General features: G+C 41.6%; 1 protein-coding gene across 1 annotated transcript in view; it reads right to left on the reverse strand.

Annotated features, from left to right (window-relative positions):
- Nucleotides 1–23,176, reverse strand: part of tmtc2a (transmembrane O-mannosyltransferase targeting cadherins 2a) — a 91,280-nt gene extending 68,104 nt beyond the window's left edge. The window contains exon 1 of the mRNA XM_080421825.1: nt 22,930–23,176. Coding sequence (XP_080277951.1) covers nt 22,930–23,012 — 83 coding nt within the window. The 5' untranslated portion in view covers nt 23,013–23,176. The remainder of the gene's footprint in view (nt 1–22,929) is intronic.
- Between the last annotated feature and the right edge of the window lie 2,255 nt (nt 23,177–25,431).

Genomic DNA, 25,431 nt, shown 5'->3' on the forward strand with positions numbered 1-25,431 from the left:
CTTGACATGAAAAAGATTGAGCACCACTGATATAGAAACATACGTTTTTCAGAAAACTGTTGAGATTTATGAGACATGTAGAATCGGCTTCAGGTCTCAATGGGTTACTTTTAATGCAGCATTTAACCCATTACGACCTGAGGCAGATTCTACTAAATGCCTTCTAAATCAGTTCTCAAACCTTTTTGTGCCAAGGAAACCTCCAAAATGATACGTATTTGGCCACAGCCAAATGAGTTAAAGGGGGGGGGGGGGTTGATTAAAGAGAAATATGAATTATGTGAATAATCCTGTTAACATCGCTGTACATGCAGGGCAAAAGTCCAAACCTAATAAGCATTATCAATATCAACAACGCAATTCCCAGAATCAAGAGAAAGCAATTCCCGATAATCGTTCGCCATCGCTGAAGCCCAGATGTTTTTTTTCTCCATCATCAGGCAGCCCAACACTGACCTTATTAAGAGCCCCCCCCCCCCCCCCCCCCACACCCCACCCCACCCCACATCCACAGAATGGAGCAGTCCTGGCCCCGTGGACCAATCTGTCTAAACAGCCAATCAGGAGTAACAGATTTCTTCCGGTGGCTCTGGGCTTCAAAGAGGCTGACACACAGTTGTAGCTCCATGGAAGGAAGTTGGCTGTCTGTCTCCCCTTTGTCAAACCGGGGTTTTGTGTTGCTTTCATGTCCCCAGTAAAAACCAGTTTCCTGATTAGAAGTTCTGGAGGCTCAGTGTACATGATACTCTAGTTTAAAACAAAGTCTAGTCTAAAAAATCTCCGGTGTTCATTCAACGCATTCTCACTCCCAAGAAGTCAAACGTTTAAATCGAAGGGGGGGGGGGGCAAAAAAACTACACATTTTGACTAGGCGGGATATGGGTTGCGATTCTGTCGTTTTAACCATTGTTTGCTTTTTTTTTTGTCATTTTAGATTTCTTTGGCTATTCAAAAATAGCAGCTCTACAAGCTCATAGCGCGGCACCGAGTGCCGCACTACGAGCTTGTAGATCTGCTATTTTTGAAAAATCGTGAAAATGTGTGCAAATCTTTGAATATATGTATTTTTAAAGCGAACATTTGTAACTCAAATCTTTGCTTCTGGGGGTCCCTGGAACAAAACATTTTGAGATGGGGGCCCGCGGCCAAATACATATCATTTTAGGGGTCCTTGACATGAAAAAGATTGAGAACCACTGATATAACAACATAGGTTTTTTCAAAAAACTGTTCGGATTTAGAAGACATTATTGTGTAGAATCGGCCTCAGGCCTTAATGGGTTCAAATAAGACTGATATCATTTCATACACTTGTTTGAGTATGTCCTAATGTCCAACACACTTCTGTTATCTTGCGATATGGATGCTATAAGCAAACATATTATATAACTTCTAATACTGGCTTCAGAACAGAAAAGTGTTAGAAATACGCATATTTGGGAAGAAGGCATGCTTATCTAACAACTCTAACAACATCACTCCACTGATTGCCAAATGTCCACCCCACAGACTGGACTAAATGGAACCAGCCCAGCGGTGAAATATGGAGATCAGAAATGGATGAACCCAATCAGGGAGAGTCACACCACTTCATCTATTTTTCAGTGCATTGATCGCTGCGTCCTCGTCTCCATCAGAGAGATTGATTGATCGCCTCACATTAGCTGGTCTGACAAAATAGAGGTGATCTGACAATAATGCTAGACGACGCGCACGCACACACACACACGCACACACACACACACACACACACACACACACACACACACACACACACACACACACACACACACACACACACACACACACACACACACACACACACACACACACACACACACACACACACACACACACACACACACACCCCTTCACCGCTCCACTGAGTGATGATGTCGATAAGTGTTCGTGGCGAGTCCTTAGCCTCGCCATGAAGGAGAGCCTATAGAAAATCAATGTCTAATAAAAGTGGAGCTTTTCCCCCGGGGAGGGAGGCATGCGGCACACAGCACAACACATCACGCCTCGCAGAGTTGGGAAATTAATAGAAATTGTTATGCGATAAAGATGTCGACATGCAGCAGAGGTGTAGGCTGCGAGATTTCCCTGAATCGTTTATTTTGTCCAAAAAAGTTAACTAGAAAATCAATGTGGGTGTGATTGAAAATTAGAAATTGATTGAAAAGAGAAAAATAAAAACACTCGAGAGGACTGGATGAGTGCAAGATTTCAGTCCCCATACCCACCCCCCCTCCGTCCGTCACCACCAACCTCCAATAACACCCGTATAAAGACCACCAGGAAACCTGTGTTTTTGACATCTGGAACAATTATTATTACGTACTATATACGGTTTAAAGGATCTACACCATGAATTTAAAAAATATATTTGATATTTAATATCATATGGTGTATGTCCCTCAAACCTTTTTCAAAAGGTTTGAGCCTAAATCATCACTCAGATATACTCATCCCAAGTCAATTGTCTCTGGCTTATACAGCACTTTCAGCTGCAATACCAAAACGTCCTTTTGGGCAGCGGGGGGCTACTGAGCAATTCTGTCTGGCCATCATCAATGCAATGGCAATGCAAGTGATGTCACTTGCATTGCCATTCTGAAATGGCCTGTTCAGACACGCCCATTCTGAAAATCTCTGAAATGAGAATGAATGACTGAATGTTTTTTTGGGGTACAAGAGACACTGGGGAGCCCAAAAAATACACCCCCCCAAAAAAAAAATGAAATTCATGGTGTGGCCCATTTAAGGTTTTATCCATAAAAGAGATGAAGCCTTAAAGCAGCAATATGTAACTTTTTTTAATGAATAAAATGTAATTTTGTCCAATCTGTAATGGTAGAGTATGTTAATACAACATGACTTTGTTGTTTCCCGGCTCTTCTATTGAGACATTTAGATCGTGTCAAAGGTCATGTCTCACCTAGGCACAAATTTGGACCTCATGGTCAAGATTCTATGTATCCCCTGAGCATGCAGGCTAGGCTCCATTAGCTCAATGGTAAAAATGTCCACACTTGCGCTGCCGCTTTAATATGACATTTATGGGTATCTGAGAGCAGGCACACACCAGATAAATAATTAGATCTCAACAGTATAGTAGGACCTGACACAGAAACACATTTAAATGATCTATATTTGAGGAACCCCTGATGCAAATACTTGGCTTCCAGATCACACAGTAACATTCAGGTGCACTCATAGAGTTAGAGCAGTGGTTTTCAACCAGCGGTCCTTGAGGGGGTTCCAGGTGGTCCCCAGCTAAATGATGGTTAGATTAGATTAACTGTTGAGAGCGTAATTTAATCTAATTTTACGCTCTCAAGAGTTAAATTATTGTTAAACATCTGCATGACTTAATTTACAAGAAGTCTACACAATTAGAGCAGTGGTGGAAAAAGTACGAGTAAGTATCAATAAATACTGCTATTAAAATGTAGAAATGCTCTGTTACAAGTCCGGAATTCAAAATTTACTGCAGTGAAATTACAACAAATATTGGCATCAAAATGTACTTAAAGTACCAACAGTAGAAAGTACTCATTATACAGAATGTCCCATTTCAAAATCTTTTGAAAATAGCAGATCTACAAGTATGACGCATTTTGCTATTTTCAAATGGCCAAAACGTATATGGCTGAAGTGAGTAGTGTATGTTGTAGAACAATGTAGAAGAATTGTTATTTTGATCAACGTGTGCCTGTTATCTCTCCTATTGGTTCCACATCAATACAGCATGGAACTGTGGGTCTGAGAGGCTAAATCTCATTAAATGGTGGTTCCGTGGCTCAAACACTGAATAAATAATGGACCTTGATTTGAAAAGGGTTGAAAACCACTGAGTTAGATTACTGGCACTGTGTGTGTACCCGGGTCTTATTGCTGTGGTGGTCCCGTCGCCCAATACCAACTTTGACAACATCCTTTCAGATGGTGAAAGGATGACAGTGTGCGAGGAACACACAACCAGCTAAATCAATCCATCTAAAATCAACATTATTGTGGTTGAAGCAGTTAATTACGTTCCTTTGACTTGAGGAACGTGTAATTAGAGTCACTTCCTAAGCCACGGTCTGCAATCTGCATCCACAGAGATAAATGACAACTTGATTAAGAAGTGTCATAGTTGTCTTCTTCCACCCTGTGTGAACAAATGAATAAATCACTGTTTGTTTAGAGTATGAAGCCATTCACTCTGGCTCGCTAATATCTCTTGTGGATTCAACAGGAAACGATACAGTATTCTGTTCCTTTACAGGAATTTAATTCATTGTTTTTGTTCCATTCAGGGGGTGGCTCATGGGGTCCCTAGCAAAAGTACTTAATATAGCATCACATATCAATCACTTTAACCATTATTTCATACTTTAGCTATACAATATTTGGGCCACACTATGAGCTTGTAGATCTACTTTTTTTTTTTCTTGCATTTTTGGGCAAATCTTTCAATATAATTTTGTGAAATGTTTTACTCAAATCTTTGCTTCTGGGGGTCCCTAGAACACAATATTTTGTTTTTCATACATATCATTTTGGGGGTCCTTGACATTAGCACCACTGATGTACGTAGCAACAGGTTTTTCAGAAAACTGTTAGGAAGACGAAGACATTTTTTTTAATCGACCTCAGATGTGGGTCGATTGGGGTAGATTGGGGCGGCCATAGCTGAGTGGTTAGTGAGCCCGCCTAGGGAACCAGCTGGCCCTGGTTGCCCCAGGTTCGATTCCAGGCTATCCCAGCATATGTGCCGATGATATGAAATTTGTCCCTGAGCAAGACTCTTAACCCCAATTGCTCACAGGTTCTCATTGGAAACAAGACCGCAAGGACTTTCATGAACGACCTGTTAAAAGGAATTATCCTTATCCTTATGTTACTACATCTGCATCAGGTGCCCGAAGAAAACCTCCAACTATCCGAGTTGCTTCAGCGCCTTCATTCTACAGGTTACATTGATCTCAGATGCAAATATAGACTTAATAGAGAAATCAAAAAGTCCCTGGATAACTATTGCCTTTCACTGAATTAATGAAGAAAACAAAACATGTCGATCTGTCTCCAGATTTCCACACTGACACAGGACCGGCAGATTGTTTGTCTATGACTTTCAAACAGCTGGCTCGACCACAATGCCCCCGTCTCAGCCTGGTTAGAACAACAACATCCCTTCTTCTACCAGAGTTTAGCATTCCCCTTCTTCACTTTAACACAGGCCTCCTGCACAGCTAAATAATGCCTACCTCTTTGTTCTGCTGCCCACTCTGTTGTACCATTGGAGCTCAAGTTTTTCCTTACATGTAAATGTATGCAACATGGATATGTCAATTTGAAATAGCATGTGTCTGTAAATGTATGTTAACTCATTCAGTGCCACATGACGTCTAAGACATCATGGCCTCTGAGCGCCCTGAGCGCCACGTGACGTCTAAGACGTCATGAAAAAAATAAATAATAATAATAATAATCTTTTTATTTATTTATTTATTTTATGTTCAGAACCCAAGATATGATTATTTGAAGATTTGCTGCTCCATTCACTTCTTGTTTAACTTCTTACTGAAAAAGGCTGTATCTCGGCTCCTAAGCACTTTTTTTTTTACAATGAATTTTGGCTGTGGCACTCAGAACCAAACTGCCATAAATAAGAATGGCACTGAATGAGTTAACATATGTAGGATTATGTAAATGATATGTAAATGTACAGTAACATGTATGTAGTAGGCGTATATGCATGTTGATGAACCAGTGAACATAAACACTGTTTGTTCTTTCTTCACTTTTCACCTCAATCCATCCGTGACTAATGGGTGTAAATACACACAAGTTGCTTAACAAACTAATGTCCCCCCCCCCACACACACACGCACACGCACACACGCCCACGCACACACGCACACACGCCCACGCACACACGCACACACACACACACACGCAGTCTGGCACAAAGAGAAGCAAGGGAGAGAGAGAGTATGAATGTGAGAAAGCACACCCGCCTGTAGTCCAATTCATCATTTTCTGAAGCGGTTCCATTAAAACTCAACCCCCCCCCCTCACTCTCAACAGGTCCACTGTATTGATGATGTATTCACTACATCACTGATTCTCAAAGCGGGGGGTCCAGGGTTCCTTGAGGTCCCCCAGCTAAAATTAGGAACAGTTTAACCCATTAAGACCTGAGGCCGCTTCTAAACACGATTTTTCAAAAATAGCAGATCTACAAGCTCATAGCGCGGCACTCGGTGCCACCAAAAATAGCTGACAAGCTCAGCTATTTTCGGCAAAGAGATGTTGTAGGGGGAAAAAGAGTAGACAAAGTACAAAGCCAAAGGTCAAGTTTACTAAGTATTGACATGTTTACAGTAAGTGGTTAATACCATGACAGTGATGTCAAACAAGTCTATGAAGCTATCTATGTATCTAATGGAAAATGAATAATGTGAATATATGAAATGTATTTAGCAGGGTTCCCTCCTTCATCTATTTCTCAGCTAAGGGATCATTGGCCTGAAAAAAAAACGGTCCTAGACTCCACCTCCGTTTGTTCCACTGTTGGTCAGGGATATTGGATAGATACGGTTTCATCTGTAGGAAAGGTTAGAACAAGGACCAGTCCTAATTGGAACAAACTCCCCATTGCGGATAGAACTGCAGTGCAGACTCACTCCAAGTCTTCTGCCGTAATCTGAAGACTCACCCCTTCAGACTCCACCCTCAGCCCCTAGCACTTGCCGTAGCACATGCCCTAGCCTTGACGACCTTTTGCAGGTTTATACAAAGGTTAAAACGTAACTTACATAGCAGGTTATGTAGACAGATGCCAGGTTCATTTGTTGACCTGGCATCCCATACATAGTATGTATAGTTTCAATATACAGATTATAGATTGTTTGATATTATACTGTTTAGACTGATGGTTCTTGGTTTACTTATGATCCTAGATGATCCTAGATCCTAGATTACCACGTGTTTAGTGTGTGTCTGCTAAATACCTAAATTGTAAATTGTAATTGATGACCAATCAGACGGCCAACGGAGGGTCCGAGAGACGTGGCATCGCCGGGGCAACAGCTGTAGAACAAAGCAGTGTTCTGTTTCTGTTCAATAAGGGTCGTTTCTCTGCTCCACCACAGTTCATCTGAAATGTGAGCTTAAATTACAAAGAAACGTGGCTATTTCTGGACGGAATTGGATTTGGGCGAGTTTGGGCAATCGAGGATTGCCTGGAAGTGACACAGAACGCAACAATATGCATCCACTGTACGAGAAGAGAGACTTTTCACTTTCAATGGTCAAACCTGTTTGGACCCTGTTTACCATGCTGCACTAATGAACAACGCGGAAGACGGAACTGTATCCAATCCAGTAAAAGACCCTCACGCTCATGTCACCATGACTCAGCCATGAAATAAGTGACAGATTGCAGCTTTAACCGGAAACGACTAAAGAGGTTAGCCACTGGTGGATATCAGTTTGTTTGAATCAGCAAGGACTCGCCATGCTCTACCCAGTAGAGAAATTACCTACTATTAGCTATATTCTGAGGCGGTAGGGTCTACTGCTTCAGAATATATATTATAATTATACAACATTATATTGTCTTGCTTCACTGTTGCATTGCTACAACTACGGTATAATGTATTTTCTGCCGAATTGAAAATAACAATTCACCCACGCTTGTTGGCTTGTTTGTCTTTTTTTTTACAAAGCTAAAACACATCATTCCGGCAAATTGTCTCCCCCAATTAGCTAAAGTACTTTAGGTGAGGAAGGGAAAACATTTAAATCCAATTCTCTCCCTTTAAGCCCTGTTCTGTACCCATCTCATAGTGTAACACTACCCTGCTCAGTGCAGAGACGCACTGATCACTGGAAGCAATGGCGTCTCTACAGGCACCCAGAGCCAGTTGGAGATAAGCGGATCAGGCTTATAAATAAACATGGCAGTAGTGAACAGTACATCCCGCAGTGGAATGTAGCTTTGATAAATGGAATGAATCCACATTTGATAATGGGGTGGTTTCCTGCCTCAGATAAAGCAGACAGCCACTTTATTTTCCTGCAGAAAGTAATTTATTATTTCACCTCTTTTGCTCTGATATTTTCATGGATGAATGGTCATGGTATTTTTGTGATGGGTTATGACTAATTCTTTATTTTTCTTTGTATATGTAACTGTAAGGGGCCATGCTGTCTCACTATACAATCTCCACGGTGGAGTTTCCCTTCCTTTTCAATTCATGATTTATGATTCTGATCTTCTGTCCATGTGTTTTTTTCCTTCTAAATGTCACTGAATTATGCATTTCTGCCTTGTGATGATAAGCTCGGACCCCGGATTGAATGCAGGTCACTGGGTCGTATATTTCTGCTCCTTCACGCAGACACACACACAGATACCTTCAAGGACCTTGAAGGTATCTGTGTGTGTCTGCGTGAAGGTCACTTTAACCCATTAAGACCTGAGGCAGATTCTACAAATGTCTTCTAAATCCTAACAGTTTTCTGAAAAACGTATGTTGATATATCAGTGGTGCTCACAACATTTCATGTCAAGGACCCTAAAAATTATATGTATTTGATCACGGACCCCCATCTCAAAATATTTTGTTCCAGGGGCCCCCAGAAGCAAATATTGTCGTTAAAAATGTTATTGCGAACGCGGAAGGAGGCTCCGACCAAGTGGAGCTTACTATGTAACCCTGCTCAGGTTGTGTGTGTGTCTGTCTGTCTGCGATTCTGTCTGTGTTCATGCTCTCATCGGCTCGCGCCCCCATGTGACTCACATGCGTGCACTGCCTGTAAGCAGCCTCCAGAGTGCGCCAGAGTGCAGGAATTTAGACAATGCACACCAGCCTGCCACACACACACACACACACACACACACACACACACACACACACACACACACACACACACACACACACACACACACACACACACACACACACACACACACACACACACACACACACACACACACACACACACAATGTTCTCTCCCCATCACGGTGAAATAACACGGATTACAAGTCCGTAAATACACAATATTTTCGAGCTGCGTTCGCTTCCAGCGTTCGCGCGTCTTACTTGTATGTATATTCAAAGATTTGCACAAATGTTCAAGATTATTGAATAGCCAAAGTATAGAATAATGGTTAAAGTCGTTACACAGATGCTTTCCCGGTTTTAATGGCTTAAGAAGTTGTAGGTGCATGCAGTTCAATGAATCATTCTGTTGATGGACCTTCTATTGAGGACTTGGCAATACTGAATCAAAAGACAAAATATCTTTGACCGAATAGCCCAATATTTATAATGTGATGATATTTTGGGGTATGGATATATTTAAGATATTTGCACAAATCCAATAATCCATCTATTACTATTGATAATACATCTAGTTACATCCATAACTGTGATAATACATCTACAGTAGTCACATCCATTACTGCGACACAATACATCTAGTCACATCCATCACTATGATAACAACTCTAGCTATCCATTACCTAAAGGACAGAGACAAGTCTTGATTTTTTTCCGCTATTGACTGGCAGCGTTATCAGCAGGAGAGTCAAGCAACCATGAGAAGTGGAGGAAGGATATTCAGGGGTTTCCTGGAAGTGGAACTATGTGTCCTAGACACACAACACACACACACACACACACACACACACACACACACACACACACACACACACACACACACACACACACACACACACACACACACACACACACACACACACACACACACACACACACACACACACACACACACACACACACAGCACACACAGACACGCCACACTCTCAAATAGATCTTGCCGTCATGTGTCTCTGTAGTGGTAACAGTGTTACAAATGTCAGGTTGAATTCACTCTTTTGGTTGCATTTCTGTGGCTACATAGAGAACTTTGAAAAATACATTTTATTTCAAAAGCCAAAGCAGTCCTTCATACATGATGTCATGACGTCTTGGCATGACATCATGTCTGCTTGTCCCTCCAGTCCATCTCAGAGGGGAACATTGAACTTTTTATGATGTTATATAATGCGTTTTATGGTTTTGTAACGCCGTTTCCCTCAGCCTATATATTTGTGAATGCCTGTTGATCATTTGACAAACTGGGATCATGTTAAACCCCCATGTGAAGTTCATTTGACTTCCATTACACTGGATTGCATCACCAATGTAATGTATTGGTTCCAGTCATCGGTGCTTACATGTGGCCCTTTGGAAGGATTCATTTTTACTTAGGCTGAACTAAATGATATATTTTGCTAATTTGTTTAAAGACTATGAGCCTGGCCAAACTGATATGCCCATATGGAGATCTCTGTATCTGTCAGTCCTTGTCCCTTTTATGCCCATATATGGAGATCCCTGATGTCATCAGTACATGCCCATATATGGGCATGCCCCCACGTGTGCCCATATATGGAGCTGACTGATTGCCTGATGCCATGACGACACATTGAGGTTAGACAACACACTCCATGTTTGGGCGTAGCTGCATTGGTAACTCCTTACAGTATATGGTAATGGCTGAGTCATGGTGGCCGGCCAGCCCTACCCTCCTATTCTAATATAGGATGAATAAAACATTATTAGGCCAAGTCCCAATCTGTGGTGTGTGTGAAACAGCATGAAAGAAGTCCTCCACACTATTGCTGTGTTTCCTAAACAATTAGCGCAGTATGTAAAATGGTGATGTTTCCTGAGGAGGATCGTGAGCGTCCGCTGGCCAGACACCATTAGCAATAATGATCTCTGGCAGAGAGCGGGTCTACCGGCAGTAGAAGAGGAGGTTAAGAGAAGAATGGATCGGCCACACGCTCCTAAAGCCCAAAACCAGCATCACGAGACAAGCCCTTAGATCAGCGCTACTCAACCCGCGGCCCGCGGGCCGCATGCGGCCCCAACGCAGCGTCTTGGGGGCCCCTCATGGTCAAACCAAAAAAACAAAAAAAAATACGTTCAAATATATGGGTTGCTACATTTTTTTTCAAAAACAAACATCAATTGTTACAGGTATAATGCATAGTTTTCTATGCATTTCGGGTTTTTTGGGGGGTTTGACCCCTATTTTTTTCCGCCGCCTAGGGTAGGTGTCCCTTACTTCAATCTCTGGGAGTTGGCAACCCTAACCTTGCCATACCTTAGCTTTTGCTGAACTGATGCCACTGGACATACACACAAAATAAACAGGTACAGTGAAAAGAATATGATGTCAAAATGTACATTTTCTTATAACAATAACAATGCATAGTGTGTGTTACAAAATCGAAAAATCCAAAATAGGACCGTCATTTTTAGCTTGCGGCCCCTTGGACTTTTGGTATTTTGCTGAGTGGCCCCTGAGCCATCTTAAGTTGAGTAGCCCTGCCTTAGATGGACCCCGCAAGGCACCAGAAGGAGGGGAAAGGCCAAAGAACACCTGGCGCAGGGACCTTGAGACTGACATCAAGCAGTGTGGCCTGACATGGAAACAGCTGGAAAAGAAGGCCCAGGATAGAGGACTCTGGCGGACTGTAATTAACGGCCTATATGCTCCATGCATGGAAAGGAGTGATAGGCATAAATAAGTAGCCTCAGTAAATTATTAATCTATGTTTTTGCTGTTCTACATACAGCCAACCAGTTGAATAAATCACACAGTGAAAACCTTTGGCTTTTATGAAATATCTGAGGGTTTTTGTACGATGCTTCTGAACATGTATTCTATTGCTAGTTTGAACTATTCTAATACTCTTTCATCTTATAATAAAAAATGACTGAAATCAGTCGTGGCGACAGAACTCTAATCCATGCTGATATCCTAATGGCAAATTAATTAGGCTGCGAAGGCTGTGTTTTAATGAACGGATACTTGGTCATTACCACAGTCAGAATTACTATCATGAATGGATTTGGTCATGGACTGAACTGAAGAGAATTGTTACTGACTAATGATTATCACTATTATCATCATCATCATCTTTAATCCCCCAAAAATCATTCCTCAGTGGATTTCTGTGATATTGAGGCTACATAAGACCCAGTGCAGTGGTGGAAAAAGTATGTTTTACTTAAGTAAAAGTATCAATACCGTTGAATGTTGAAGTACTCTGTTACAAGGAAAAGTCTGGAATAAAAAAATTACTTGAGTAAAAGTACAAAAGTATTGGCATCAAAATATACTTAAAGTACCAAAAGTAAAAGTCCTAAAATGTTTGAAAATAGCGACGCGTTGTGAGCTTGTAGATCTGCTATTTTCAAATAGGGCTGAAATGGTTAATGTATGTTTTATAATCTAATAATGTATATCTGCAAAGGAACTAGTAGTAACTAAAGTTTTCAAATCATTGTAGTGGAGTAAAAGTACAATATTTGCCTCTGAGATGTAGAGGAGTAGAAGTAAAAGTACTGAAAATTGAAAATACTCCTGGAAAGTAAAAATACCTCAAAATTGTACTTAAGTACAGTACAGTACTTGAGTAGATGTACATAGTTACTTTACACCACTGGTGCACGCTCGCACGCATGCACACACGCACGCACGCACGCACGCACGCACGCACGCACGCACGCACGCACGCACGCACGCACGCACGCACGCACGCACGGTCCCCTAGTGCAGTTAAGTAGCCTATAGCAACGGTAAACAATGGGGAACTACTGTATTTCGGGTTGCGGAAGGGCTGAAAGCAACGCAATAATAGTGAAACCGAACAGTACTAACTCATATTAAAAAAAAAAAAAAATGTAACGGTTGTATAAAAGCAATAATACACGGCTGTGCAGTGTGAGTGTGCCAATAACCACCACAAAGCACTCCCTCTCGGGTCTTGTTTCTTAATTATCATGTGAGGCAAAAACTGTTATGTTTGATTTTCTGCTCAGAGAAAAGTGCAGAAAATACAACAACAGTCATTTGAAGACAATACACAACGACTATTGACTCGAAAAGGTAGAAGGGGAAAGCACAGGGATCCCTGTGATTTTATCAGTGGTGTAAAGTACTCAAGTACTGTACTTAAGTACAATGTTGAGGTATTTTTACTTTACTGGAGTATTTCCTATTTTCAATACTTTTACTTCTACTCCACTACATCTCAGAGGAAAATATTGTGCTTTTTACTCCACTACAATTCTTTGAAAACTTTAGTTACTAGTTACTTTGAAGTAACTAGCAACTAAAACATACATTAACCAGCCCTCCATATAATTTGGCTATTTGAAAATAGACGATCGACAAGCTCACAACGCGCCGCTTTGCGACGTGTTGTGAGCTTATAGATTTGCTATTTTCAAAAGATGTTTATACGTATTGAACTTGTGAAATGGGACATTCTGCATGATGAGTATATTTTGATGCCAATACTTTTGCACCTTTACAAAAAAAAAAGATTATACCGGTCTGTTACTTGTAACAGAGTGTTTCTACATTACAGTATTGGTACTTTTACTTAAGTAAAACAATTGAGCACTTCTTCCACCACTGGATCCCAGTGATTCCCAGACTGGTTCTGGTTTCATATTGCACTATGACTGCTGGGATTTCTTTCATTCTTTTCTTTTTTTAAGTCCACCTTGTAGCTGGAAGTGGAAAAGTGGATGCCAGCTTCTAAGTGTAATGTAACACCAGAACAGTGAGCTTAGCTTACAGAGTGAGACTTTAATGCTCCGTGTGGCAGAAACTCAACCCCACACACACTCTGCAACTTCCAGCTGAAGAGCATAAAGATCACACACGTGGCCGGTTGGTCAGATAAGCACCACACGTACAGTAAGAGCAGGTTTTGAACGTTCATCTACAAATCTGCTTATGTCATCCTTTTGACCGAAGCATGTTTGGACCAGCGTTGCCAGATGTTGTGAGAGAAATAAGCAACCTGGTCAAGGAAAACAAGCCCAAAAGAAGCGACTAACACATGAGCACTTTACACCAATTCTTTGAGACACACATAGGGGTATTTCGGGGCGTTGCCGAATCCGCCATTGCTTTTTCGGGTGAAACAACACAGCTTTCACCATTGGAATTGCACTACGGAACGTACACTTTGTTACATTTTATGGGTTTATTTCGTCATAGCGCAACATATGGTGAAGTACAGTAGTGCAGGCCATTGCAACAACCACCGTCTTGTGAAAAATAAAAAAAGGGGCCGCCAAATATTCTAAACGTTACACGATTCTGCCAATCCCTGATGTACCCAAAATGTGGCTGAAATTCCCCCTCGCCTCAAAAACCGACTCGTATTTCTTTTGATAAACACTTCTTTGAGCGCTTCTCTCACCAGATTGTTCATTTTAATTCTCTTTTAGTTTGTCTTTAACTCCTCCACGGCAGAGACACCCCACTTGGTTGGCTCAGCCAGACTCCTATATTTATTGCAGAAAACTAAAAGACATTTTCACTTCACCCGCCCACTTCTCCCTTATATTTATCTTTTCTAGGCAGTGATGGAAGAAGTACTCAAATGTTTTACTTAAGTAAAAGTTTCAAATACCCTATTGTAGAAATAGTCTGTTACAAATACAAGTTCGGTATTCAAAATTGACTTGAGTAAAAGTACAAACTTATTGGCATCGAAATGTACTTAAAGTACCAAAGTAAAATTACTCATTATGCAGGAGGTCACATTTCACAAGTTTCAAAATGTATAAAAATCCTTTGAAAATAGCCGATCTACAAGCTCACAACGCGACGCGTTGTGAGCTTGTAGATCGGCTATTTTCAAATGTCTGAAGTGGTTTTGTAATAATAATACAAATCTACAAAGTAACTAGTAACAAAAGTTTTCATATAATTGTAGTGGAGTAAAAGTACAATATTAGCCGCCCTCAGAGATGTAGCGGGGTAGAAGTAAAAGTAATTGTAAATACTGACGAAAGTAAAAAATACCTCATAATTACCTCATAATAATAAAAGTACAGTGCTTGAGTACATACGTGCTTAGTTACTTTACACCACTGCTTCTCCCTTACACTTATCTTTGCTAGGCACATGACTAAAAGAGCGCAAACAAAACTAGGGTGCTTATTTTAGATAATTGCTTGTATAGTATTCCACCGGAGGCTCAGAAACTCCCACTAACATTTATTTTCTGATGGCCCGAAACCGATCACAATGGGTTTGGGAAGGTGTCAGCCTGTAGTAGTAAGCTGAGACCAGGTATACGGTAGCTCTTCAAAGTTGTTGTGTTGTGTCGTGAAAAGTGGGCCTTTTGTGCGAAACATGAGTTATTACATGACACAAGGATCATATGTACCGGCTAATTGTCGTTAAACCATCAAGATGTAACATTAGGCCACTCTTGTTTTTTTTTTAACTCTCTCACTGCCCAAAGCGGCCTAGCAATTTGTGTGTGAAACAAAAAGGAATTTGGGGCACATGAACATGTAAACATATCTGTATTATGTCATACTATGATACATTTAAGCATCGGCCTTGGTTCGGTTTGGTTCATTTCAAGTCAATACTTTACAGCAGGGGTCTTCAACGTTTTTCGGGCCAAGGACCCCTTAGCTGAGAGAGAGATGAAGCATGGACCCCCCCCCCCCCCCTACATATTGTTTAACCCATTGAGACCTGGAACTGTCTCATTTTTAGATTTGAGCTAAAAAGCATTATTTTACACTTTGGGCTATTCAAAAATAGCAGATATACAAGCTCATAGCGCGGCACCGAGTGCCGCGCTATGAGCTTGTAGATCTGCTATTTTTGAAAAATCGTGAAAATGTGTGTAAATCTTTGAATATATATATTTTTAAAGCGAACATTTTTAACTCATATCTTTGCTTCTGGGGGGTCCCTGGAACAAAATATTTTGATGGGGGTCCACGGCCAAATTCATATTATTTTGGGGGTCCTTGACATGAAAAAGATTGAGCACCACTGATATAGAAACATATATTTTTCAGAAAACTGTTGAGATTTAGGAGACATGTAGAATCGGCTTCAGGTCTTAATGGGTTAAAATTGTGTTTCATATTAAACATTTCACAGATTTCATAGATAGCCTCATAGACTTGTTCCATCCATCAGTATATGGATTCATGTTAATCTGTATTTTCAGAAATGACTTGACGTTTGGCTCTGTACTTGGTCTGCTCTTTTCCCTCCTCTACACCAAACGTCTTCGCAGGAAAATAGCACAATAGTACAAGGTCACAATGCATCGCAACTTGTAGATCTGCTATTTTCGACAAATGGTACCCCCAGAATAGGGATGCTAGGGTTCAAGTGGTTAATAGATTTTTTTTAAAATGTGTTCCTATCACACAAACATTTGGCGGCCCCGGTGTGGTAACTCTGAGGACCCCCTAGGAAGACTGTACAGTACAGTATGTTAACTTGAAGCACTAGTATATACAGTAGTAACCTGTGCTGGGAGGGTCATTCAAAAAATGTTCATGATTTTTATTGATATGGGTGTGCAAGGAGAAGGTTAACCGGTGTGTGGTCCATTATCACGCAGTAAGGAGATTCTTTAACACTTTTGCGTCAAAGAAACGATTGTCTGACCTCAGAGGAGGCTCCCTGAAAGACGATTCCCATATTGATACGTTTATCTGTCGACCTCAGAAACCCGAATAGAGAAGGAACAGATGTTGAAACCCAGTGACTCTGTGATCCTGTTGCCTCCATCGTGGCACCGCTGTGACTCGACACTCACAGAGTCACGTCTCTCTCTGTCACCTCTGTGTAATTTGTGGGCTACAGTTAATTGTATCATATGGCCTTTGTTTTTGCGCAACACATGGGGGCAATAACACTTTAAACAGCGGCTTTCAACAGGGAGGAGATGCAAGCATGGGGAATATTATGGATCGGAATTTAATTTCGGAATTGCATATGCAGGAAATGTGGCAGTCATTTCTGTCATCAACAGACCACATCAACCTCATCTCAACTAGCCAGACACCCACACACCCACCCACCCACCCACCCAAAGATGAAATAGCTTTTCTCCTACGTATGAAACGAAGATGGTTTCATCGCTAAACCCCTAAGGATCCATAATGCAATTCTGGGCTGTTACATCGAGGCCACGGCGTAATTTGAGCTCACAAGATGTTTAGGGAATCCGCACACCCCCTGGTACGGGGGTCCCTGGCACAAGATATGTTCAGATGGGCGGATCTGCTGACAAATACATAATAATTAGGGGGTCCTTGACATGAAAATGTTTGAGAACCACTGGTTTATACAACATTAGGAAGCAAGCCCAAATAAGCAACCACACTTTGGAAACGCAAACCCGCAACTACCAATATTTACACGGGACTTTACAGAAAAACAAGCCCAAAGTCGCCTATAATAAGCAGACATGGCAACACTGCTTAGGACGTCTTCCATTTCAATGTGATTTCTTGAGGTGCCTCCTTTGACTCTTAAGAGAGTCCTTGCTGTGCTTTTGGTGTCTGGCTGAATGCTTTCCTACTCCTCTGGTTGCGTTCATCTATCACTGGATCAATTTGTCACAACGTGCCGTTAAAAGCCAGTGCCATTGAAATGTTACAATCCTTCAGAGCCTCATTTGTTAACCTGTCACAACACTCGATGATGATGATTCAAGAGAGAGTTTAGAGTTCACTGCAAATCTATTTTCAAATCTATAAGTAGCCATATGCCTTGAGCTATATCCCTCTCAGAAAGATATCGCATTCTATCACAAGCGAAAGGAAAACCCAAATTGCTGCCCGCACGTACACACACAGCCAAAAAAATAAATCCATTATATGCTGTGATGAAGGCATGAGTTGAAACGTTGGCAGTAGCCCAAATAAATATATTTCTGCATCGAGGCTGGAGGGTGTAACTATTTTATTTTTCCTTTAGTTTATGGGCCCACACATATGTGGTCAGTACCACACCAACGCAGGTGTATGGTCATCATATCACAACCCCCCCATGGCTGTAACTGATATGGACACATGGCCAGAAATGCTGTCAACAGCTCATCTAGACATAACAACGGCCTCTATCAGAGATAACGTGACAGACGATGATTTGAGAGGAATGACTCTAAAGGCATCAGTTAACAAACTAATAAAGCAGGATTTCCCCTCTTTGAAAAATGTCTGGCTCATAGTCCTCTCTCACTAGCAGTAAAAAATGCAGTCGTTTCACACACAGTCTTTTTATTGGTATTACCATTGGCCGACGGAGCGTTTGGCCAGCGTCTGAGTCTTACCCAGGAAAAACACTTGACATGATTGAGAAAGCAGAGATTTTTTTGCCAGGACATCCCCCAGAACGTTGAGCCTCCAGACGGAGGCATTGTCTGCTTCAAAGGCACAAAGGGTCCCGGGTGATATAAAGGCCTGTACGTAATAAATAATGAAGCACACTAGAGATGTAGTGTCAGGTCAGACACAGGGAAGATCCAGGAACAAGACAATCGAAGAGAGACTTTTTGAAAAGCCGAATAAGCCAATAAAAAGCAACAGAGACAGCCGTTTTAAGCCGTGTCAAAATCTACACATTAGCATGAAGCTACACCACCCTTTCTGAAGCCCCTTGTTGCAACCACCTCCAACTAGAAAGTCCCTCCAAAGGGACGTCCCCAAGGGACACAGGGAGCACGCCACTCTTGACCCCCGGAAAGAGACTTGTTTGATGAACGACCGGCGAGGTCAAACCTCTGATTGGTATTCCTCCGCCTCCACCTGGGAGCGCCGGACCAAAACAGAAGTCAGTCAGTGGAGTCCCCAGAGTGTAAATGATCACCGTGACTTTGATAGATCCCCAGGGTGGGTTGATGGTGACCCTTCGCTGTGGGGATGCAGGCAGCGATGGAGTGCTTAGGCTGGGATTTAGAACCGGCCGGGACAGAGGCCACTGGCAATCCGTCACCGGAGAAGAGGAGGACCTGCGTGACAACTTCACTGTGTCATCATGGTCAGATGTTGATGGATGGAGAGCTGCTGCTGTGACCATTACAGTCTAATGTTCTGCAGGACCAACTGCTTTCTCAAATACCTGCATGCACTCAGTCTCTCTTTTCCACTTCCTTCTTTGTCCGCTCAGATACTCTCTCCCTCACACACACACACATGTGCACGTGAACGCGCTCGCTCGCACGCACACACACACACACAGACACCCACAGACACACAGACACACCCACAGACACACAGACACCCACAGACACACAGACACACCCACAGACACACGCACACCCTACACCAGGGGTCTGCAATGTTTTTCAGTCCAAGGACCTCCCACTACTTATTGTATAAAATTGTGTTGCAGATGACATTTTTTTCATCGATTTCATAGACTTGTTTGACATTATCTTTTCTATTAAAGGAGGAGTTCACCCAAAAAAATATTTATTTTCTATCAATTACACACCCCATGAAGCCTTGAATACATGGATTTATTTTTGTTTTTGTCGCATTCCTAAGCCAATAATTTGATGCCCGGTTGTATTTCCGGTAGGAGACACAAAGAATCTACTTTGTGTCTCCTACCGGATACATTAGCCGGTAGGAGACAGGAATCAAATTATTAGCTTAGGAATGCGACAAAAACACAAATAAATCCATGGATTCAAGGCTTCATGGGGTGTGCAATGGATAGAAAATAAGTAATTTTTTGGGTGAACTACTCCTTTAACATGTTGGATTTGTGCTAATGTGTATTTTCAGACAGTTAACCTTTTAAACCCTCAATATAGTCAACTTGACCGTTGGCTCTGTACTTGCTCTGCTCTTTTCCCCCTATACGCCAACTGTCCGAAAATAGCCAATCTACAAGCTCACAACGCCTCGCAGCACGAGACGTTTGTGAGCTTGTGGAATCGGCTATTTTCGGCTAATGTTCCCCATCGCACAAAGATTCCCGGACCCCGTGTTGAAAACCCACGCCCTACACCTCCAACTCACAGAGGTCAAAATGCAACGTTGACAAATGAATGAGGGAGGGAGGGGGTGTCTGTCTGTTTAAGTAGCTACCAGACAGACAGACAACAACCATTTCAACCCGAAGGGGAGGCAACCTGTTCACTGTCAGCAGAACAATGCATCTGTTTTAATCCACACAGAAATGTAGTATCGTTGTAATAAATGTATGATGAGCTCAGCAGGGTTTACATACAGACGATAAGTCATGGGATGAAGAATTGTAACGAATTACCTCAAAGGAGTAATTCATATCAGTCTGGCTAATTTCGGCAATAGCAGCAGCAGGCGAATGAGCTCATATGTCAGGGATTGCTTATTTTACATGTCGCCCGCCCCACTTTATACTGTACAGTGCTTTTAAATAAAGATGACTTACGATTAGGTCATTTGTATCCTTTTAAGGTATTCTGACCGGACAACCAACCAACACAGGCAGAAAGAAGGCAGATTTTCTCCACCATTACTTCCTAATGGACCCTATAGAAAGCGTGGTATTGTTGATATATGGGTATTTGTTCAAGCGTTTTAAATTATTCTAATTTAAGGCAATGCTCCGGCGTTTAATTAGAGTGATTCCCCTGGGTATGAGTGCAGAGCAGCAGGCTGCTGCTGAGAGCTTTCATACAAAGAGCATCTTAACCACGTGTATAGGCAGCAAGATAGGACTCTGAAGTAATGTAAATGAACTTAAGCATAATGTGTAACTTTAAATGGCGATGATGTGACAGCCTAACAAAATGTGTATTGTTCAAACTGACAATGTTTTAGTCGTGCAAAAATGTTGCCTGTTTTGAAGTCCGCTGGAAGGCAGCTAGTTAACTTGACATTGCTATTTTCTTCTTTAATAGAGCTGGAGAGACCCCTGTTACTGAACAAACACTCTAGATAACAATGATTAAGCTACTATCAGAATAAAGCTCCAGGGTGGGGGGTATGTAGTTATCAGTGAGAATCAGTCATAAAACACAAAACACCGTCCATTGGAAGGTGAATTTAACATGTGCACATTTTTATTCACAAGCAACCATCTGATGCAACTGCACCCCCCCCTCTCTCTCTCTCTCTCTCTCTCTCTCTCTCTCTACATTTACTCAAGTACTGTAGGCCTATAAATACATGTATTTTTACTTTACTGGAGCATTTCTAATTTTCAATACTTTTACTTACTCTACTCTACTCCACTACATCGCAGAGGCAAATATTGTACTTTTTTACTCCACTGCAATTATTTGAAAATAAAATAAAATAATAAAGTTATTAGTTACTTTGTAGATTTCGATTATTATTACAAAACGTACAATATTTACCACTTCAGTCCTATATTTAAACTTTGGCAATTTGAAAATAGCAGATCTACAAGCTCACAACGTGTCGCGTCACGACGCGTTGTGAGAGCTTGTAGATCTGCTGTTTTCATTTTCATTCAATTTGACTTTTGGTACTTTGACTTTTACTTGTAACAGAGTGTTTCTGCATTGCAGTATTGATACTTTCCATTAATACCTGGAACGCATCTGTGTCACTTTAGGTTTCTTTGGCTATTCAAAAATAGCAGATATACAAGCTCATAGCGCGGAACTTGTAGATCTGCTATTTTTGAAAAATCTTGAAAAAAAAAATTGGGATTTTTTTTCAAACTGTTAGGATTTAGAAAACATTTTGAAGAATCGCCTCAGGTCTTAATGGGTTAAGTAAAAGATGTGAGTACTTTTTCCACCACTCGGTCTATAGTCTCTAGTCTAGGCTATACGGACACAACAAAAGGCACATGATGCGGAGCACAACCGAGGCGGACAAACGCCTGCGTGTGTCCCTCTCCATAATCATTCCCTCCACGTGTAAAAAGCCTCACTAACAACAGTCGCCTACTATGGTGTCGCTTCCCAACACAAACTTGTGAAGCGTTTGTACCATATTATATATCCATTATTTTAAGGGACGTCACACACCGTCGCGCAATTTATTAAAATAAATTGAGGTTCAAGAATAAATGCCATGTGCATGAGATCTGATGATGATGATGAATGATGATTAGCCTTGGATCAAGGCTATATTAGATGTATGTAGTGGTCATCACCGTGCTGGCTTGGTTTTGCCATAAGCATATACAAAATGGATAGACAAAAACAAAGAGCTTTTTTTCCCTCAAACTCAAGTGCCTTTTAGTTACACATATAACATTTCCAGTATAGAGAGAACATGTTTCAATGGGATTTCAATAACATTATGATAGAGGTGACAGAAATGATTAGCAATTTTCAGAACCCTAAAGGATTCTATTGGAAATTTGGAAAATCCTAGAGGACTTTTTGACTATAGGGCTATAAGCCCTAAATGGCCATTACAGGTCTGTAACTCTGAGAGTGTACAAATGGAACCAAATGGAGGCTTACGGGTCCATTTGGTTCCATTTGTACACTCTCAGAGTTATAGGGGTCCTTGAAAATAAAACGTTGGACAACCAGTGGACTCCTATAATGTGCCATAGTCATAGTAAATCAGACAGTGTCATACATAGAAAACCTAGAGACTGACATTCAGTAATCTTATATAGTCTAAGTATGATCAAAATAAGAACATCATAATGGTGTGCAAAAACAACATCTAAAATCTGCCAGGGAGAAATACACAAACGAATATTGATCAATACATGACCAATATTTGACCCCATCATCATCACCATTATCATCATTTTAGCCTTGGGATCTAGACTATGTTAGATGTATTTGATCGATTAATCGATCAAATACATCTAACAGTCTTGATCCCAAGGCTAAAATGATGATAAAGGTGATGCAGGTGATGTTGATGATGATGGTGATGTTGCCATAGGTTACGGTCAGCGCCAGGACCGTTGCCATAGGTTACGGTCAGCGCCAGGACCGTTGCCATAGGTTACGGTCAGCGCCAGGACCGTTGCCATAGGTTACGGTCAGCGCCAGGACCGTTGCCATAGGTTACGGTCAGCGCCAGGACCGTTGCCATAGGTTACGGTCAGTAGGACCTCCTACCTGTCATCGTAGCAGAAATCTGCGTCCAGAGTGTTGAGGTAGAGAAGAACAGCCGCGGTGGTACAAAGCAGCTCCGTAAGCATGTCTCTGTTGTTAAATTAATATAATGTCACTTCAATTACAATCAAGATCATTAAGTCCCTTCGTCTCCCTCCAGTTGTTGTTGTTGTTCTTCTGCTCAAACCGCAACAATAAGGACATTTTATGTCATCAAAGTTGTCGCATCGTCCTCGTGCGTAAAGTGTTCATTCTAACGATCTAACCCATGTTGATCAATGAGTCTCTACGTCCTACTGAACACCATGACGGTCTGAGAGACTGATGCTGCTGAGAGCAGAGCTGTCCCCTTGTCCTGTGTGTGCGTGCGTGCGTGCGTGTGTGAATGTGTGAGAGAGAGATAGAGAGAGAGAGAGAGAGAGAGAGAGACAGACAGAGAGAGAGAGAGAGAGAGAGAGAGAGAGAGACGCGCGCGCTGCAGCGGCACACATACAGTGGATTGCACTGGTGAGAGCCGCGCGTGTGGTGTAAGGATTTCACGCATGCGCAAAAACAGCCCCCCTCCCCCTCCCCTCTCCCCCTGAGTTGCCAGACAAGCGAGAGAAACAAGCAACCTATAGGTCTTTGAAAACAAGCCAAAAAGAAGCGACTATTATGATTGATTGATTGTTGTGTTGATGAAAATTAGACAGACAGACAGACAGACAGACAGACAGACAGACAGACAGACAGACAGACAGACAGACAGACAGACAGACAGACAGACAGACAGACAGACAGACAGACAGACAGACAGACACACACACACACACACACACACACACACACACACACACACACACACACACACACACACACACACACACACACACACACACACACACACACACACACACACACACACACAGAGAGAAAGAGGGAGAGGGGGAGACAGAGAATGAGACAGAGAGAGAAGAGAGAAAGTTTATATGAAGCTAACCTTTCCTATATGGATGTATAACTATTTCTGACGGAAAATGCACAATTTTTATAGATTCATAAGATAGTCTTCCCTCTAAATTGCAATAGATAGGCCTATAACACAGCTCTTTTACACATCTATTCATGCACATTCATATTTAATATTCAATTGTACATAGGCCTACATTGTTTTGTTTTGATTGTTATGTTCCACTTGTTGTGTTCCACAATGTAAATGTATGTTTTCTCATGCCAATATAAAGCTCCTTTGAATTGAATTTGAGAGAGAGAGAGAGAGAGAGAGAGAGAGAGAGAGAGAGAGAGAGAGAGAGAGAGAGAAGGTGATTAATGAAGTGTTCTAACACCCTATGGTGAGGACCCATGCATGTGATGAGGCGTATGGTTTGGAAAACGTGCATCCTGGTCCCGCTGAGCACCAGCTGGGTCCTAGAGCCTGTCTGTCCATCAGTGGGATCAGTGCTCTGAGGACCATGGGAGAGAAAACCAGATGGTCTGGTGGACCAATGTGTGGAGATGAAGGGCATGGAGGGACGCAGAGGTGAGGTCTTACAGAGCCGGGTTAGATAGAACTAGAAGGGTGATTTGTAAGAACCGCCATCCTCCCGTTGACCCTGATCCTGAACATGACTCCTCCTTGACCCCCCTCCAACGCCCCGACAGAACCTTAACTGGATAGACAGGGTTGTTGTTTTTAGCCTCTCAGGCTAATGGTGAGGTGCTTCCTCTTTCCCAGCATTCCCCAGTGTCTAGAACTGATGAGGGTCCCTGTTTGGGTGGAACGAACCAGTGGTGGGAAAAGTAGGGGAGATCGGAGACAAAAGTAACAGGGGACAAAAGTAACACACTCAATAATTCTAATTAGAAATAAGCTAGAGGGGTGAGACTTCTTGTGCACATGCTCAGTAGGGTCCTCTCTCTGCCTACTGCCTATGGAAGGATAGAATGATCATTTCATCTCAGCAGAAGTTTTCAACAAAAAACTGATTTTGAGGTGTAAACGTAATTTTTTTAGTGTACGGTATTTTCCTTCTGCTGTCTAAAGATAAGATGTCAGCTAATTTAAACTTAGATGAATTGTATCTCTATGTTATTGGTCACAAATTAACGTCAGCAGCCTATGCTAGTATAGGTGTTTCTAGCTAGAATATGGGATTTTATCATGGTTTCCCCATCGGGGGCAATTGTGACCGGGGTCAATTGTAACAATGTGTTTTCAATGCAAGCAGATTTTTGGTCTGGGATTACATACTTTTATGTTAGTAAATGAACATATTTCACTAAATGTCACTACATTTCAAAGTAAAAATACATTTAAATAAAAAATAGACATATTTGAAAAAACAAAATTGAAAAATAAAATAATTCGAATAAAAATACAAAATCATTTTAATTATGTATATAAAACATCCGTAAGTAAAAATGTTAAATTATAAAAAAGACATATTACTTAGTGATGTGCTTTTATTTGAGATAAAGTATGTTAATATGACTTATTTTTACAGTGTTACAATTGCCCCCAACCAC

The sequence above is a fragment of the Gymnoscopelus braueri genome, assembly GCF_963280865.1.
Source record: "Gymnoscopelus braueri genome assembly, chromosome: 23".
Taxonomy (NCBI): Eukaryota; Metazoa; Chordata; class Actinopteri; order Myctophiformes; family Myctophidae; genus Gymnoscopelus; species Gymnoscopelus braueri.